The 15,016-nt window shown below is 37.5% G+C and overlaps 1 protein-coding gene and 1 long non-coding RNA gene across 6 annotated transcripts; both read left to right on the top strand.

Annotated features, from left to right (window-relative positions):
- The first annotated feature begins 2,052 nt into the window (after positions 1–2,052).
- On the top strand, positions 2,053–14,759 carry LOC107225820 (ATP-binding cassette sub-family C member 5). 5 transcript variants are annotated; one of them, XM_046730147.1, is made up of 24 exons: positions 2,058–2,239; positions 2,491–2,623; positions 4,683–4,829; positions 4,987–5,145; positions 6,098–6,245; positions 6,341–6,574; positions 6,674–6,847; positions 6,943–7,090; positions 7,223–7,371; positions 7,587–7,697; positions 8,646–8,791; positions 9,771–10,232; positions 10,323–10,449; positions 10,526–10,680; positions 10,758–10,882; positions 11,112–11,299; positions 11,469–11,745; positions 11,864–12,017; positions 12,096–12,224; positions 12,368–12,644; positions 12,757–12,922; positions 13,008–13,191; positions 13,679–13,871; positions 14,016–14,759. In XM_046730147.1, the coding sequence occupies exons 2-24, from the start codon at positions 2,532–2,534 to the stop codon at positions 14,277–14,279; spliced, it is 4,209 nt and encodes a 1,402-aa protein (XP_046586103.1). In that variant the 5' UTR covers positions 2,058–2,239; positions 2,491–2,531; the 3' UTR covers positions 14,280–14,759. The 5 variants fall into 5 exon arrangements, with proteins under 5 accessions (XP_046586105.1, XP_046586103.1, XP_015521892.2 ...); XM_015666406.2 differs by having other exon boundaries at positions 2,058–2,623; XM_015666408.2 differs by lacking the exons at positions 2,058–2,239; positions 2,491–2,623 and adding an exon at positions 4,254–4,517.
- Positions 8,798–9,179, top strand: LOC124292700. Its single transcript, XR_006902566.1, has 2 exons — positions 8,798–8,989; positions 9,106–9,179. It is a non-coding gene; the product is annotated as an uncharacterized LOC124292700 (long non-coding RNA).
- Positions 14,760–15,016: the final 257 nt, after the last annotated feature.

Genomic DNA, 15,016 nt, shown 5'->3' with positions numbered 1-15,016 from the left:
AGACATCGATGAAAAATTCGAACTCGTGGTACCCAGTAAACGAAACTCTTTTACGAAACAGCTGTGTCAACCTGAAATTCTTGCCTTTCTTCGAAGGCCGCTCGAAGTAACGCAACTCCTTCAAAGTGCCATTTAAGTTGGACCAAGTATTTTCGAAGCAAATTTCAGATAACGCTCTTTCCTTAACGTAATCGGTTCGTCATTTTTCGCTCCAAAGCGCAGCATCGAATGAAATTTACTCGTACCACAAGAGGCAGAAGGCGTGTGATGAAAATTGAGGTTTCAAAGACCTTCAACGGACAATTTTCGTACCACTCAATGTCCTTCTACTTAAATACCTTCTTCCGACCTCGAAGCCGAGTAAAGTATGACCGTGTTAATGGAGTGAAGAAATATGAACAATCTTACGGTTTTGTAAAAAAGAAATTATGAGATCCTTGTAATGCTACATTCGTTTTATCGACACGTCTGTAAGACTGCGATGTATGTGAAAACTGCGATTTGTTATTTTGACTTGTCGTTGGTATCCCTGATGAAAGCGCCGGATTAGTGAAACGGTCCGATCTTTTCAGGGACCTATTCGGACCCTATCTTCTTTGTCCGATCTGCATCCCGACCTATTCGTAACATAGCCACGTGCATAAGATGCCTAAGATTCCTACAAAACCCGGAAAAAATAACCGTACAGAATGCTGTAGTCAGTCTTTACCGATTACTTAAAGTGCTACTTAACTTGCTTGGAATTGGTACAACTGACAATGAGACCCATCGCTGTATAAATTATTCAAATCTACCATAAAGATGATAGAACTACTGGACTTTCCTGAACTTTTCAACCGTTTTCATATCTTAAAAATTGATAATATTAATGGTATGTGTATAATCAATTGTAATTTATGCTATAAAATGTTAACCCGTTGAGGATACACATCGAAAAAATAACGTTGAGGACACACGGGGTCCAGCGCACCCCACGCAGAAAAACAGTTTTCATTTGTGTTTTACGCTATGTATCGACTTAAAACCGGTGCGAAACTTTAATTTTATATTCTCTCTGAATAATCTTATGATTGTTTTAATCTTTTTATGATTTTAAAATACTAAAATATTGTTAAGAAAAAAAAACTCACGAAATTGAACTTTTTTTATAAAAATAGTATTAGAAATTTTAATTTTCAAAATATCAAAAACAAAAACGACGGCGTTTTATTCAAAAAACAATATTTTTTCGAGAAAAAAATAAAATTCTGATGAAGTCTGAAAAAAGTATATTTATTTTGAAGTTTGAAGTCATGAATCTCGGTCATTCTTGTAATAAAGAAATAGTACAACTAAACATGCAGAAAAATGTAAAAGCATGATTTTGTCACAGTAAAAAAAAGATTTTGCCACAGTAAGGCCACCCGGGGTCTACAGAACCCCAAAAAAAAACACGTGCGCACTAATATGTCTCTGCAGGATGACTAATGCCAAAGAGACCTTCGTAATGTGTCAAAACTTGTTGTGGAAACTTCAAACAACAACAAATGGTGCTATATATCTAATTCCTAAGGGTCTTTGTAGATTTAAAATTGCATTGAAATTTGTCTGGGGTCCGTTGGACCCCATGTGTCCTCAACGGGTTAACCCTTTCAGTCACAGAAGCCACTACATGGCACCATATTTTTTCGTTTTTTGATATTTTTTTTTTTTTTTTACATTCCATGCAAGATCCTGAATTTTCCATACCCATGAAAAAAAAAAAATAGAAAAAAAAAAACACCGAACCGCGTGACTGAAAGTGTTAAAACACGTCAAAAAGTTACTCCTAATTATATACTACGTTATTGGATGACAAAAGTCTTGGATAACTGGTATGTTTGTGAAGACAAAAACGGACTCATTGTATTGAATCGTAAATCACGCGTGAAGCACCAACCGTCGACCTTTCCCCAAGTACGGAAAAACCGGACCAATGTTCAATGGCACATGCGATAATGCGTCGATGGGTCAGAAAGTTGGAGCTTATATAAGCGCGTGGACAGCTTGCATCGACCCTCCTCCGATTCGTAATGCTTAAGAACCATCCCACGCCATCCACCTTTGCGACTATCGGAAATGTTGCCCAATGGTCTACGGGGCCTAAAATAAGTAAACAGTACTGCCTCCGGTGGTAGGGATCCAACACTACGTCGTTACGACGCAACGCCGACAGACGAAAGTGAGCCTTCGGTGAAGTGGCTCGTCCAAGCCGACATTGGTACGTCTGTGAGATACGTGTAACTGGGTCAATTTTTGAGTTAGGTTTTATAATTCGGCAAAATATTACGTCAAATGATTTCGCCAACCAACTCAGATAACGATCGTTGAAACGTCGCGTCTAATCGCCGTTTGATATTTATAAACCGTAGACGACCTGTCTGTCCTATCAGTTGACCAAGTGACGCGTGCCGATTCAAATTTATTTTAAATTAATACTGCCAACTACGCGTTCTGTGATATATTGCACAGGAAAATAATTCTCGGCTGGAAAACGAACGGACGTTAAAATTATGCGAAAACTCGAACGAGCTGCGGATCTGGAGGACAGTGGAAATGTTGGGAACGGAATTCGGGACACCGTAGGAAATGAGTTGGACGACGAGTAAGAGCAATTATTACAATCAAATAAAATATCTTGATATTGTCGAATGATTATTCGATAAACTTCGTACGGTTGATTAATTTTTATTTTTTACTGTGCTGTGTTATCTGGAATGTTTCGCCGGCAACTTGGAGATGCCTACTGAGTAAAAAAACAATGTTTACAATTGAAAACAGTCTCTGCAATAAGCTATTCTAATGCATCGCGATCATGCTGTGTTACCTGAAATCCATTGGCAGGAACTTGCAGATATGCGTACGGCATAAAAAAAAAGTTTTAATTCAAGTTTATCATTAAAAGCGACTAGAATTAAATGCAACTACGGTGAGATAAGTGTGAAACTTGTATCTCGTTAACACATAAAACGATGATAAAAATTATTATAGCAGAACAGCAGATATGCAAATTGTATTGAAAGTCAATTGCAAACGATGAGTTCATTATTTAAATTTAATAAAAGATCGAGGAATTGTCCCAACCACACTCATGAATAACTTTCCTCCACTTGGTAAATAACAATTCTTGCAATCAACATAGTGCGGTTACTAATTTTTGTATTTTTACACGTAACATTGCTTGACATTTGGGCCAGCGAGATTCTCCAAGCTGTGTATTAACTACGCATAAATTATAATTAAATACGTTTTTGAATTGTAAAATATTTATCAAAAGATTTTTCATCACTATCGTTCGACTCTCAACATATTTTTCAAGAGTTTCACTAAAGAAGAACTGATCATCCCGATTAAACGCGTATTACGAAACATACCAGGGTTTTATCAGTTCTTATTCGAGATAGAAATGAACTTGTTTTGTAAAACTATACACCTATAAGAGATTAAACTGCACTTGCATACATACGTGTACACTGTTCGCCAACTGGATTGCGTTCTCACGCCTCCCTAAAGCGCTCCGGTTGAAGTTGATTTTTATCATTTCTTATCGATCGATTGCTTCTGTCGCTCTCTGTAATCTCGAACCTTTTTTTATTTATCTATCAGTCTATTGCCGATCTTACATTGACAGGTTATCGCTGACGTAAGTATGTTACAATGCAACTCCACCACAAAGACGCAGCTTGTAATTAATCGAACGATTCCTCAAACAAGTTCTCAACAAATATGTAACAACCAAGAATGATTTCATCTGCTTTTTACAAGTAGTAAATTACACTCAGCGACTGTTATAGTAGCTTTTGTACAAAACATACGTAGTGCTCTATGATCATACATTATAGCGAATAGCAACATGTAATCGTTGATGCACAATAATTACAGGAATAACAACACCGGATAATGACGACCGGTTTTGATTGATGGATAATTTCCTTCAACCGTTCAAAAATTTATATGTAATATGTCGAATGCTGCTTGTCAAATGTATTGATTCAGGTTCAACATGAGTATAGCATCCCCTTCATAAAGTACTGTCAAAAATACTGTACTGACCCTTGTCTATCGGGCCTAATACATTTAACCGGTATATACTTGTATTGACCCAAATGCTCTTTATCAAGACATGTTGCGTACGCAGGAAGCCACGCTTTTACGCACGCGTAGACGAAACGTGATACGTACCACGGCAAACATACAAGGAAATAAGAAAGTACGCGACATGTCACCGGCATTTCTGTGTATTTATTTATCTTTCGAGGAAATCTCAGTTTGCTGAGATTTTCCTAATGATGTAGACGTTACTAATTGTGAGGGGGAAAAAATTACTTTCTTAATCCTTCTCCATTCATTCCAAAGCGTCGTACAATATTTGTTGAACAATCTTCGATACGTCGAACTAGGCATCAGTTTCTGCTACGTTACGTTGACTTTTGGATAATTCTTGTTCAATTTGGGAATCTACTTAATCCGAGTCTTGGAATATTTGTAATACATAAAAGGTTGGTCGGCTAGTCTGATAGTGATCATGTTTTTTTTTTTTTTTCCATTTTTGCAACTTTCTTTTCGGAAATCTCAAGCACATCGTTGATATTGTAACTAAAGGCTGATTTACTAGTCTTTTTACAAAGACAAATTTTATCTCCACTTCCCATTCTCTTCAACAGATCAAAGAACATGGATGGAAACGAGGAGGATCCTCGATCATTCGATCAGGATAGCAATATGAGCGTGCCGATTTATTCGCGAAGGAAAGCGATCGACCGATACAATAATTCCTTGAGAAATCTCATCCCAGTTCGCAAAAAGGGAAAGTAAGTGTTTCATTTTATTTAAATTACTTTAACAATGCATGAGGTTGAAGTTCTTGTCTATATTAAAGTTCCTATATTGGTGACTTAAAGCAACGAGACACTTCTATGGTTTTTTTATTCAAGTAGTCTGCAACAATTTTATGGTTATGAATTCTAGGGTGATAGGTACGATGCCCATAGACAGCGCTGGACTTTTTTCTTTTATCACTTTTTCATGGGTGTCGACGTATATGTATAAAGCATTTCGAACTGGAATAACAATGGAAGAATTACCGGCTGTATCACCTTACGACGACTGCAATTACAACGCTGACAGGTGATAGTAAATTTTTTTATATCAATTTTAGTCCAGCTGTTGATTGCGACGAAACCATCGATCGCGCTATGCCGAAAGCGTCAGTATAAAATCGATGATTTTCTTAAACAGTAACCTTAATATTACAGAGTAACTTCAAAGTTAAATTATATTCTTGAACCACTAACCTTTTTTGAGGCAGTTTCTTTTTAATTCAATCTTCGTGTTGTAAGATTCTTTTTTGATACGATCTATTTGAATATAAATATATGCTGAGGATTCTGACTTGCTTAAGCTAATTCGAAGAGATTAGATGGTAATAAGATTGTAATGTCGAATGACTTTGTGGAGGGAGATTCCTTCAGGCAAGGCAAAAATCACCGATTTTCATGATTTTTTATTATTTCGTTTTAAAGGACAGACTATTACAACAGGCTGTTACAAAGGATATTTTTTTTTTGTTTTGTTTTTGAAATCATACAAAACGGCGGAGATATAACTCTTCGGATCACGGTGAATTCGTGATAACAGAGTCGTAAAGATTTGTACCAAATTTCATCAAAATACTTTGATTAGTTTTTAAGCTATACGTCACACAAGTTCTAAGAATACGGTTTTTGAGAAAAACGCGTCTGAAGTTTCAACACGTAGAAGAATTTACTGCGATCCTCGGCTCTCGAAAACGGTAACTGAAAAAGAATTATCGGTACTTCCGGTTCTTGGCTGGAATACTTTTGACACTCGTCCACAATAACATCGAAAATACTTGAAATTTCGTTCTGCGAATTTATTATCATATTTTTAATATGTTCACCTATCGTTTCATGGAAAAGAAAATGATAAAGGTATCTCCTCCCTTAATAAGATACATACAATTTTCTACCTCGTCTTGACTTTGGTGATATCATTCAATCTACATCAGGATGAGCAGATGAAATTTTCCGTAACTCCATCGATGCAATTTTTCAATTAGATTAGAACGCCTGTGGAAAGACGAATTAGTTAGAAAAGGACCAGCGAAAGCTTCGTTTAGCAGAGTGGCCTGGAAGTTCTTTCGTACAAGATTTTTTGCCTCGTGCGTCGTATACACAGCCTGTCTCATTCTCGGTTTCGTCAACCCAGTGAGTTGCACAATCACTTTAAATGCCAGTTGTCGAAACAGCGCATTGACCAAAACTTGTGAAATTCTCATATCACCGCCAATTTTATTTTCCAGACCGTGTTAGCGCGAAAGCTACTTGAATACGTAGAATCGGAAGATATGCCCTACATTGAGGGTGTCAAGTGGGCCTTACTTCTTACCGTCTCCGAACTGTTGCGAGCATTGTTGTTTAGTTGGGCATGGGCCCTGAATTACAGAACAGCTTTGCGGTTGAGATCAGCCTGTTTCAATTTGCTGTACAGAAAAATTTCTCGGGTTAATAATTTGGGAAACAAAAGTATCGGAGAGGTAAACTTCAGTTTGTTTACCACGATAGCAAAGATATACAGACATTGTAATCAACCATGGTTAATTAAAACTTGTATTTTATTCTATCTTAAATTAAAGGTCATCAACATGTTTTCCAATGATGACCAGAGAATATTCGATATGGTTATCTATGGGTCACTGATTATCGCAGGACCAATAACAACAGTGTATGCAGCATTTTACATCTTTTGGCTCCTCGGCCCCATGGCACTTATCGGAATGACGGCATTCGTCTTCTTCTATCCAGCTCAGGTCGGTTTTCTTACTATTTGACAACGTTAAGAATTCTACACATGAGTCACATTGCGCACATTGTCTGTCAATGTGTTTTTTTTTTTCTATTGCAGTTTATGATATCTCGTCTGTACGGGTATTTCCAATCTGAAGTAGTTAAGATTTCGGACATGAGAGTCAGACTCGTGAATGAGATCCTGGATTACATTAAATTAATAAAAATGTACGCGTGGGAGCAAAGTTTTAGCCAAGACCTTCTGGGTATGTATTATTCAGTCGAAGTTGGAACAGAGCAGAACAGCAATTTAGATCAAATATGCATTAGTCAAAACGACTGCGTATATTTATGTATTTAGTGATATATCACGAAGGTAGAAACTGAAATTTTTACAGATATTAGAAAAAAGGAACGACACGTTCTCCTTAAGACTTCTTACTGCCAAAGCTTAAGTGTTTCTGTGGCACCTACCATACCGGTTATTTCTACAGTCATGACCGTACTCGCTCACATTTCTACAGGAAGTAATTTGACAGCGTCACAGGTAAATTACCGCTTACATATACGTATACATATATTACAGAGAGTTGGTGAATTTGCGTGTAACAAATTTGAAACCCAAGGACTAGTTTTTGATTTCAGTTTTAGACTAGTGATTGAATTTAATGTAATTGACAAGCAACGTAATTTCTAGAATAGATATTCGAATCCAAAGCATTTGCACTTCGTGGATGATCATTTCTTGTTTTTCCGTTTCAGGTATTCTCCTACGTATCTCTTCTAGACTCCCGGTTTGCTTTTTCACTTACCCTTTTCCAATATGGCATTGAAGCTATGGTCTCAGCTAAAATTTCGTTCGACAGAATGAAGGTTGGTACTCGGGAATACTTTTTGTGAATATGAAATTACGAAATGGCCAAGACTGTGACGTAATATTTAAAAGGCCCCTTATACTTGATTAGCGGCTTAACTGTTTGCGGCTTCGCCTGCGGATATTTTCAAACGCTTTTTGTGAGAAAACTATTAGACTTACATGGCCATGTACTCTTGCGGACTTTTTTGTAGAGTTCATCGAGAAGTTGAAAACTGTTCAACATTACTCTCCTCTATCTTTAAGAGTTTATAGTCAGCCTATGCGATGGTAGATGTGATCCCATTCCAACTTGGCTTACAAATGTCGTTGTCTCCAAAATTATTGATCTAGTTGTAACACAATATTGCCTAAAACCTAGCCAGAAGTTGTAGCTATCCACGGAAAAAAGAATGTAAATCGGTTCAGTAGTTCTTGAGTTATAAGCGAACAGGCAGTTCGGCAACTGCTCAACTCGCAAGTGTCAAAAAAAATTTCCAACACTTGTGAAAGAAAGCTTGATTTGAAAAACACCGAAGGCATCAATAAGACCTTAATTAATTAGGATTAGGCAGCTTACGTTTAATGGCAGTGCGTAAAATTGAGTTATTCGGTGGTGCGCATGCGCCAGAGAAAGCCCTAGTGAGTAAAATATAGCATATCAGTTTTGCGCATGCACCAACATTGTTTTACCGCATTGTTCGGAAACGAGGCACGCTACCCATATTTCAAAAATCGAACTTTCCAAGCAGGTGTTGGAAAATATATTATTAAGACACTTCACCAATTTTGAATAATCGATTTTTCTTGCAAGATTTTTATCAACAATTTGAAATATCTTTCGACGGTTTTGTATTGTATATATTGAATTTACACCTAGGCATGCTGTGAACTATTAACATTTGTCAGCTTTGGATTTTTGTGAAAAATTCATGTTCATTCTAGAATTCAATGAATTTATTTTACAGAGTGTATTACTCTTGGAAGATAGTGGTTGCACCATTTTAAAACCGATTTTCAAATCCCAAGCTGTTGCAATTAATCATGGAACATTTGCTTGCAACACATTTGATAACCGGACGAAAGAAAATTCTGAAACTGCGGAGAAAATAAGGTGAATGACACAACGAGATTATTGAAGATGCACTGTAAAAAAATGGTGTTAAATTTGCCACCATTTTAACACCGTGCCTAGTCCCAAGAAGTCTACTCCGTTTATGGAATTAATAAACAGTGTCAAAACGCGCGATGTTAAAAAAGCTGCATATCTAGTTTCACCAATTACTTTGACTATGTGCAAGAGGTCACACAGGTGACGTAAGAACACCGAAATTACTGGTTGTACTTGAAATTAAAAAATTTACGTCTGTGTGGCTATAAAGAATTTTTTTATTTAATTTTTAATTGTGCAATACATCGTTGTTGCAGCGTGTTTATTAATTTGCAATCGTGGAACTCAAGCAGTGGCCTTGTAGTGTTCCACAGGTGACCGCAGATAATCGGTAGGAATCTTGAATGATTAAATTAAAAAGTTTCGTCGAGGTTATTATATCCTTGAGTCTCATTTTTTTTTTTTTTTTTTTTTTTTCAGAAAAATTAGCGTCAGTGGACGGCTGCTGGTTACCTGTGGTACTTGTTATAACTCGCATTTAGCGTTAAAGCAGTGGATCAACACAAGCTCGAAATAAGCCTGTAACACTGAATTATGCCAGTCAAAACTAATTAATCCTATCCACTGTAATAGAATAAATCGTACAACAATTTACACCAGAACCAACAATTCATCACAGACGGATGTTAATTTGTAGTATTTACCAACGAATTCAGTCTATACTCACAACGGTGTTAATAATTATAAACAAACACCGTTTTTTCCTTTAATACATGCAAAGTGTAAGTTTTTGGATTTCCTCGGTGTTAAATTTGACCACGCATACCTTTATACTTTACACCACCAATTTTTTACAGTGTATTGTACATATGGGCAAAGTCGATTTTTTACCCTCTAATCCAAGCGGGTCAAAAATAAGCTTGGTAGCGGCGGCATATTAACGACTCAATTTTATTCTAATACAAAGTATTTTGCGATACAGGAAGAACAATACTTCAAATTTAGGGGACCACAGTGAAAAGGAAAAACTCAATAAGCCTACGACGAGTACTGAATATACTGAAATTCTTTTTGACATAACTTTCGAGGCACCGAAGGGCAAATTAATTGGAATCTGTGGACATGTAGGTAGCGGAAAGTCCAGTCTGCTGCTTGCAGCCTTGGGCCAACTTCGAATAAATGAAGGTCAGGTGATGAGAGATGGTTCCTGCGCCTACGTCAGCCAACAAGCTTGGATAACTAACGCTTCATTGAGAGATAACATATTGTTTGGTCTCCAGTTTGACAATGCCCGGTATTATAAAGCGATTTATGCATCCAACTTGACCCAAGATATCAACATGATGTCAGGAGGTGATCAGGAAGAAATTGGAGAAAACGGAGTGAATCTATCGGGTGGCCAAAAGCAAAGAGTTGCACTGGCTAGAGCGCTATATGCCAATCGGTAAGGTCGACTTACTGTTCTGAGCTCTTGCTCAGTACAGAAAAAATAATTAGTGGCTTAACGTTCCCTCGTGAAATGTGTTTCTTTCAGAGATATTTACTTTCTCGATGATCCATTGAGCGCCGTTGATGCACGCGTCGGATCTTTCATTTTTGATAACTACATACTAGGAGCCTTGCGTGGAAAAACTGTACTCTTTGTAACTCATCAAATTCACGTAAGTTTGAGTTCGTATTATTCATGGTGCTTGCCAGTGTGTGTTATTATTTAACTGAACCTTGGATTTACTTCAGTATTTGAATCGTTGTGACGACATTTACATGATGCGTGACGGTAAAATCATTGAACATGGTACTCATGACGAGTTGATGAAACTGGGAAACGAATATGCGTTAATGGTTGCAGCTATTTCAGCTGAAAGTAACACTGAAGAAACGGATATTGTAAAGTAAGATTTCTACGTTACTTGGCATCACATAAATCGGGCTAGTTTCACGCATAATAGAAAGGAAACGTTTGTTTCAGTGAAAAAATTGAAGAGCTTCCGCAATCGGTGAATAACACCTCACCTCATCAGGGCAATACAATTAGTATTGCAAAGAACAGCTCCCACGTTAGTGCTGATAATATGGAAAACGTTGGAACTCCTGGTGAGTATTGCAGTAATGCCTTGCTATCAAATGAAGAAAAGAAGCACGAAAATTTAATTATCTGCTTCTGGTTTTAGTAGATATTCATAACAGCGTCAACTCCAGTTACTCATGCTCCATAATATCGAAAGTACACTTGGATCCAAGTTCAAAAAAAGCAATAAATTGTAATGCTACGATATACCTTTTCTGCATCCATTGTCATCATCGCGTCCATGTCCCGTTACAGGTACGGGATTAACCGTAGCCGAGAATCTTCAACAAGGAACTATAGAAGCACATACGTATCACTCATTCATCACAGCAGCGGGTGGTTACTTCTTTTGCTTTATTGTAATTGTAACGTTTTTTGTGAGCGTTGGAAGCAATGCGTTCAGTTCCTGGTGGCTCGCAACATGGTTAAGAGCTGGTTCAGGTGTAAGTATCACAATTGTAACATCCGAGCAACTCTTTCCTTATTTTCTCATTGAGTACTTGCAGTTCTTAAAGTACTTTTCGTTCAGACAAACATACCAAATGCTGTATTTCAATGGCTAAATGCGTACCTTGATACAAAAAGAATTCACGTTGGAGGTTTGTTTCGTAGAACACATCCATCGTGACAAATAACCGGACGATTATTTCTACAAGCATACACGATAATCCTAATTTTGAGTATTATCGAATCGTCTATGCTGGTATGGTTGGAGTGATAGTGTTGTCAAGTTTGCTGCGAAGTTTAGCTTTCACAAAGGCAACGATAACAGCTTCCACAAACTTGCACAACAATTTGTTTAAAAAAATAATCACAAGTCCGATGAGATTTTTCGACACTACTCCCAGCGGAAGGATACAACACTTGTTCAGCAGAGACATGGACGAAGGTACGCTGAGCTTTTATATTCATCGTCTATCTAATAGTAACACTCATACCTGAAAGTGTATTGACATCGATGGAAGATTCTATTGATTTTTGAAATATCTCTTTTTGCTTTATTGCAGTGGACAGCAAGCTGCCGTTGAGTCTTACCAGTATCTTGCAATATACCTTTATACTGTTTTTTGCCATGGTGGTCATCTGCGTGGTATTTCCGTGGTTTGTAGTACCTTTGTTTATACTTAGCGCCATCTACTATTTCCTCAGCAAAATATTCAGGTAAGAATATCATGAGTGAGATCCTGCGAATGTCACGGAAAAACTATCGCCTACCAACTGAATGTACACGTTGCTTAGAGTTGCCGGCCGAGACCTGAGACGCATGGAAAACAAATCCCGTGCACCGGTCTTTAGCTACGTTACTGCCACGGTTCAAGGACTCAGCACAATACACGCCTTTGAAAAAGAGCGTGATTTTAGAGCAAAGTAAGGATATGATCAAATAGTATCCTCGAAAACGAATGTTTGAAATCACAGTGTGCATTTCTTGCACTCGTATAGACGAGAGATAATTATTTGTACTCTGGATTAGATTGACGCATTTCATATTTGATTCTTTGTGTTCACAGATTTTCGAAAATATTTGATGAAAACAGCAAGTGCCTGTTCATGTGCTGCGTAGCCATGAGATGGTTGGCGGTGCGAATGGACTCCTTGTCAGTATTGATAACTGGTATCACTGCCGGTTTCGTTATCGCGTTAAAAAACACAGTTCCGGCGCCTCTAGCTGGACTGGCTCTTTCTTACTCAGCGCACATCGCAGGTGTCTTCCAGTATACCATAAGATTAGTATCAGAAACGGAAGTTAGGTTTATTAGCGTGGAGAGAATAAATCATTATGTCAGGGTACGGAATTTATCGCAGCACCTAATTCTCAATGAACCTTCACCAATAGTTTTGCTAGCAAAAGTTCAGATATTATCACCCAGTAATATACATTAAACTTTGTACCTTGTAGACACTCGAGATCGAAGGCAGTGCCAATCAACCTACCGTACAACCACCCGCCAATTGGCCATCAGCAGCAGTAATAAAGTTCCAAAATATCAGCATGAGTTATGGAGAGGGTGCTCCTCTTATTTTGAAGAACGTTTCATTCACTGTGAACTCAGGAGAAAAGATCGGTATAACTTTAAAACTACTTGAGACATTTTTCCTTACACTTCCAACTGAATTGAGTTTAAAGAATACTAAACTCTTGTACATCAGGTATCGTCGGCAGAACAGGATCGGGAAAGAGTTCCCTTACTGTTGCTCTATTCAGGTTGGTCGAACTGGCTAAAGGAAAGATAGAAATAGATGACATAGATATATCCAAAATAAGCCTTGACCGTTTGAGAACAAAGCTTTCGATCATTCCTCAAGACCCAACACTGTTCAGTGGCACCATACGGTTTGTAATATACCGAGACAATCTCTTGAAACTTGAAAACCAACTGCGCGTGCGCTAAATAATTCAGTCTCATTGGTCGGCGAAATCTTCCCGCAACGATATTCTTGTCTGCGTTGCAGGCTGGCCAACTTACGCAAAATGTGTACGTTTGAATTTTCAAAGAGCGTAAGTATTAAATTCCGACCGTTCTTTGAAGAATCAACTTTTCGACCCAGTAACAAATGCTTCCCAAACCTTTCCGAGTCACTACCTCAATTATTTGAGATTCTAATCTCAAAAATTCGTATCTACTACATCGCCGCCAGAAATAGTTTGAGAGCTGGAAACTCGGGATGGCCAGCCTGCACGAACAGCCGATAAGACTCGCGCATGCGCAGTAGCTTTTCAAGTTTCAAAAGATTGTCCCGGTACGTATATCTTTAACGGGCAATGTTAAACATGATTCGAAGACAAGTCGCTTTGATACTGACTGCAATTATATTTCCAGGTCAAATCTAGATCCATTTAAAGTCCATACAGATGCAGAAATATGGACAGCGTTAGAAAAAACCAAACTAAAGAACAGAGTTCAATCAATAAGCGGTCACCTTGATGCATCTGTTGGATTCGGAGGGGATAACTTGAGCGTTGGTGAGAGGCAACTGCTTTGCTTGACAAGAGCATTGCTTAGAGATACGAAGGTTCGTTTTTCAAGTTGTACTTGGAAGTTATTTCACAGTCCCATAGTGCACCTAGGTTTGGAAAAGCTTTGGATTAACGGCGTGATAAGCAATGAGATGTTTGTACGTGATTAGACAGATTTTATACAATCTGAATGATTTCAGATACTTGTTCTGGATGAAGCGACTGCAGCTGTGGATCCAGAAACGGAGTTAGCTGTACAGAGTACAATTCAGCAAGAATTTTCCGAATGTACGATACTAACGATAGCCCATCGACTACAAACTGTTCTTTCACTTAACAGGGTGCTCATTATGAATGACGGGAAAGTACTTGAATTTGACACACCTTCAAATTTACTTAGCGATGAGAGTTCTGAGTTTTCTAAGATGATAGCAGCTGCTGAACGAGCTGTAAATCGTTCTTAATAATCATTCGGTAAAAGGATCAGTATTTCGCACATCGTCGAATATATAAGCTTTAGTATTTATGTTTATAATGAATCGTCCATTCAATTTGTAACTATACAGATAACTTAGAGAGTTCACATCGTACTTGGTACACGAAAAAGTGATAGATGCAAAATCAATTAATTCCAGTCACCACAAAAGCATCGCAAATTCATCCGTCAATAATTATTTTAATTTGAATATTCCGTTGACCAGGTGTTTCAGTTACCTACATTATTTTATAGAGGTAAACTGCGATAGCAAAAAGACGTTACATAAGGTTATATGATTACTTCTGTCTTGTTTCGTTTATTCTATTGAGTGTGTTATGAATGTAAAATACTTGTTACACGGTATTGTTGCAAACTAAGCAGGGTATTTAATTTATTTGAAGATTACTGTACAAGATTAACATTATAGAGGATATATAATAATATTAGGAGTTGTACATATTGCAAAGAAATAGGAGGGATGCAAATGTCTCTGTAAAAAAACTAACACTGTGGTACATCATCTAACTAATTTGAATACAAACCTAACAGGTGTGATAATTGCAATTAGAGTTGAATTATGCGCAAATTCCATCCATCTTGACTACACGTTTAAGTTCGATTCACTCGAAAAGTCAAGGTACATCTTTCGAATACAAATGTTGCAAAGAAAAAATATTTCTGTATTTGGTAATGCATCGAAACAATTATTGACTGGTTTCTAAA

The sequence above is a fragment of the Neodiprion lecontei genome, chromosome 2 (assembly GCF_021901455.1).
Source record: "Neodiprion lecontei isolate iyNeoLeco1 chromosome 2, iyNeoLeco1.1, whole genome shotgun sequence".
In the NCBI taxonomy this organism is placed as follows: domain Eukaryota; kingdom Metazoa; phylum Arthropoda; class Insecta; order Hymenoptera; family Diprionidae; genus Neodiprion; species Neodiprion lecontei.
The sequence above is the reverse complement of the archived record's forward strand: the minus strand, read 5'-3'. Positions and strand labels throughout refer to the sequence as shown.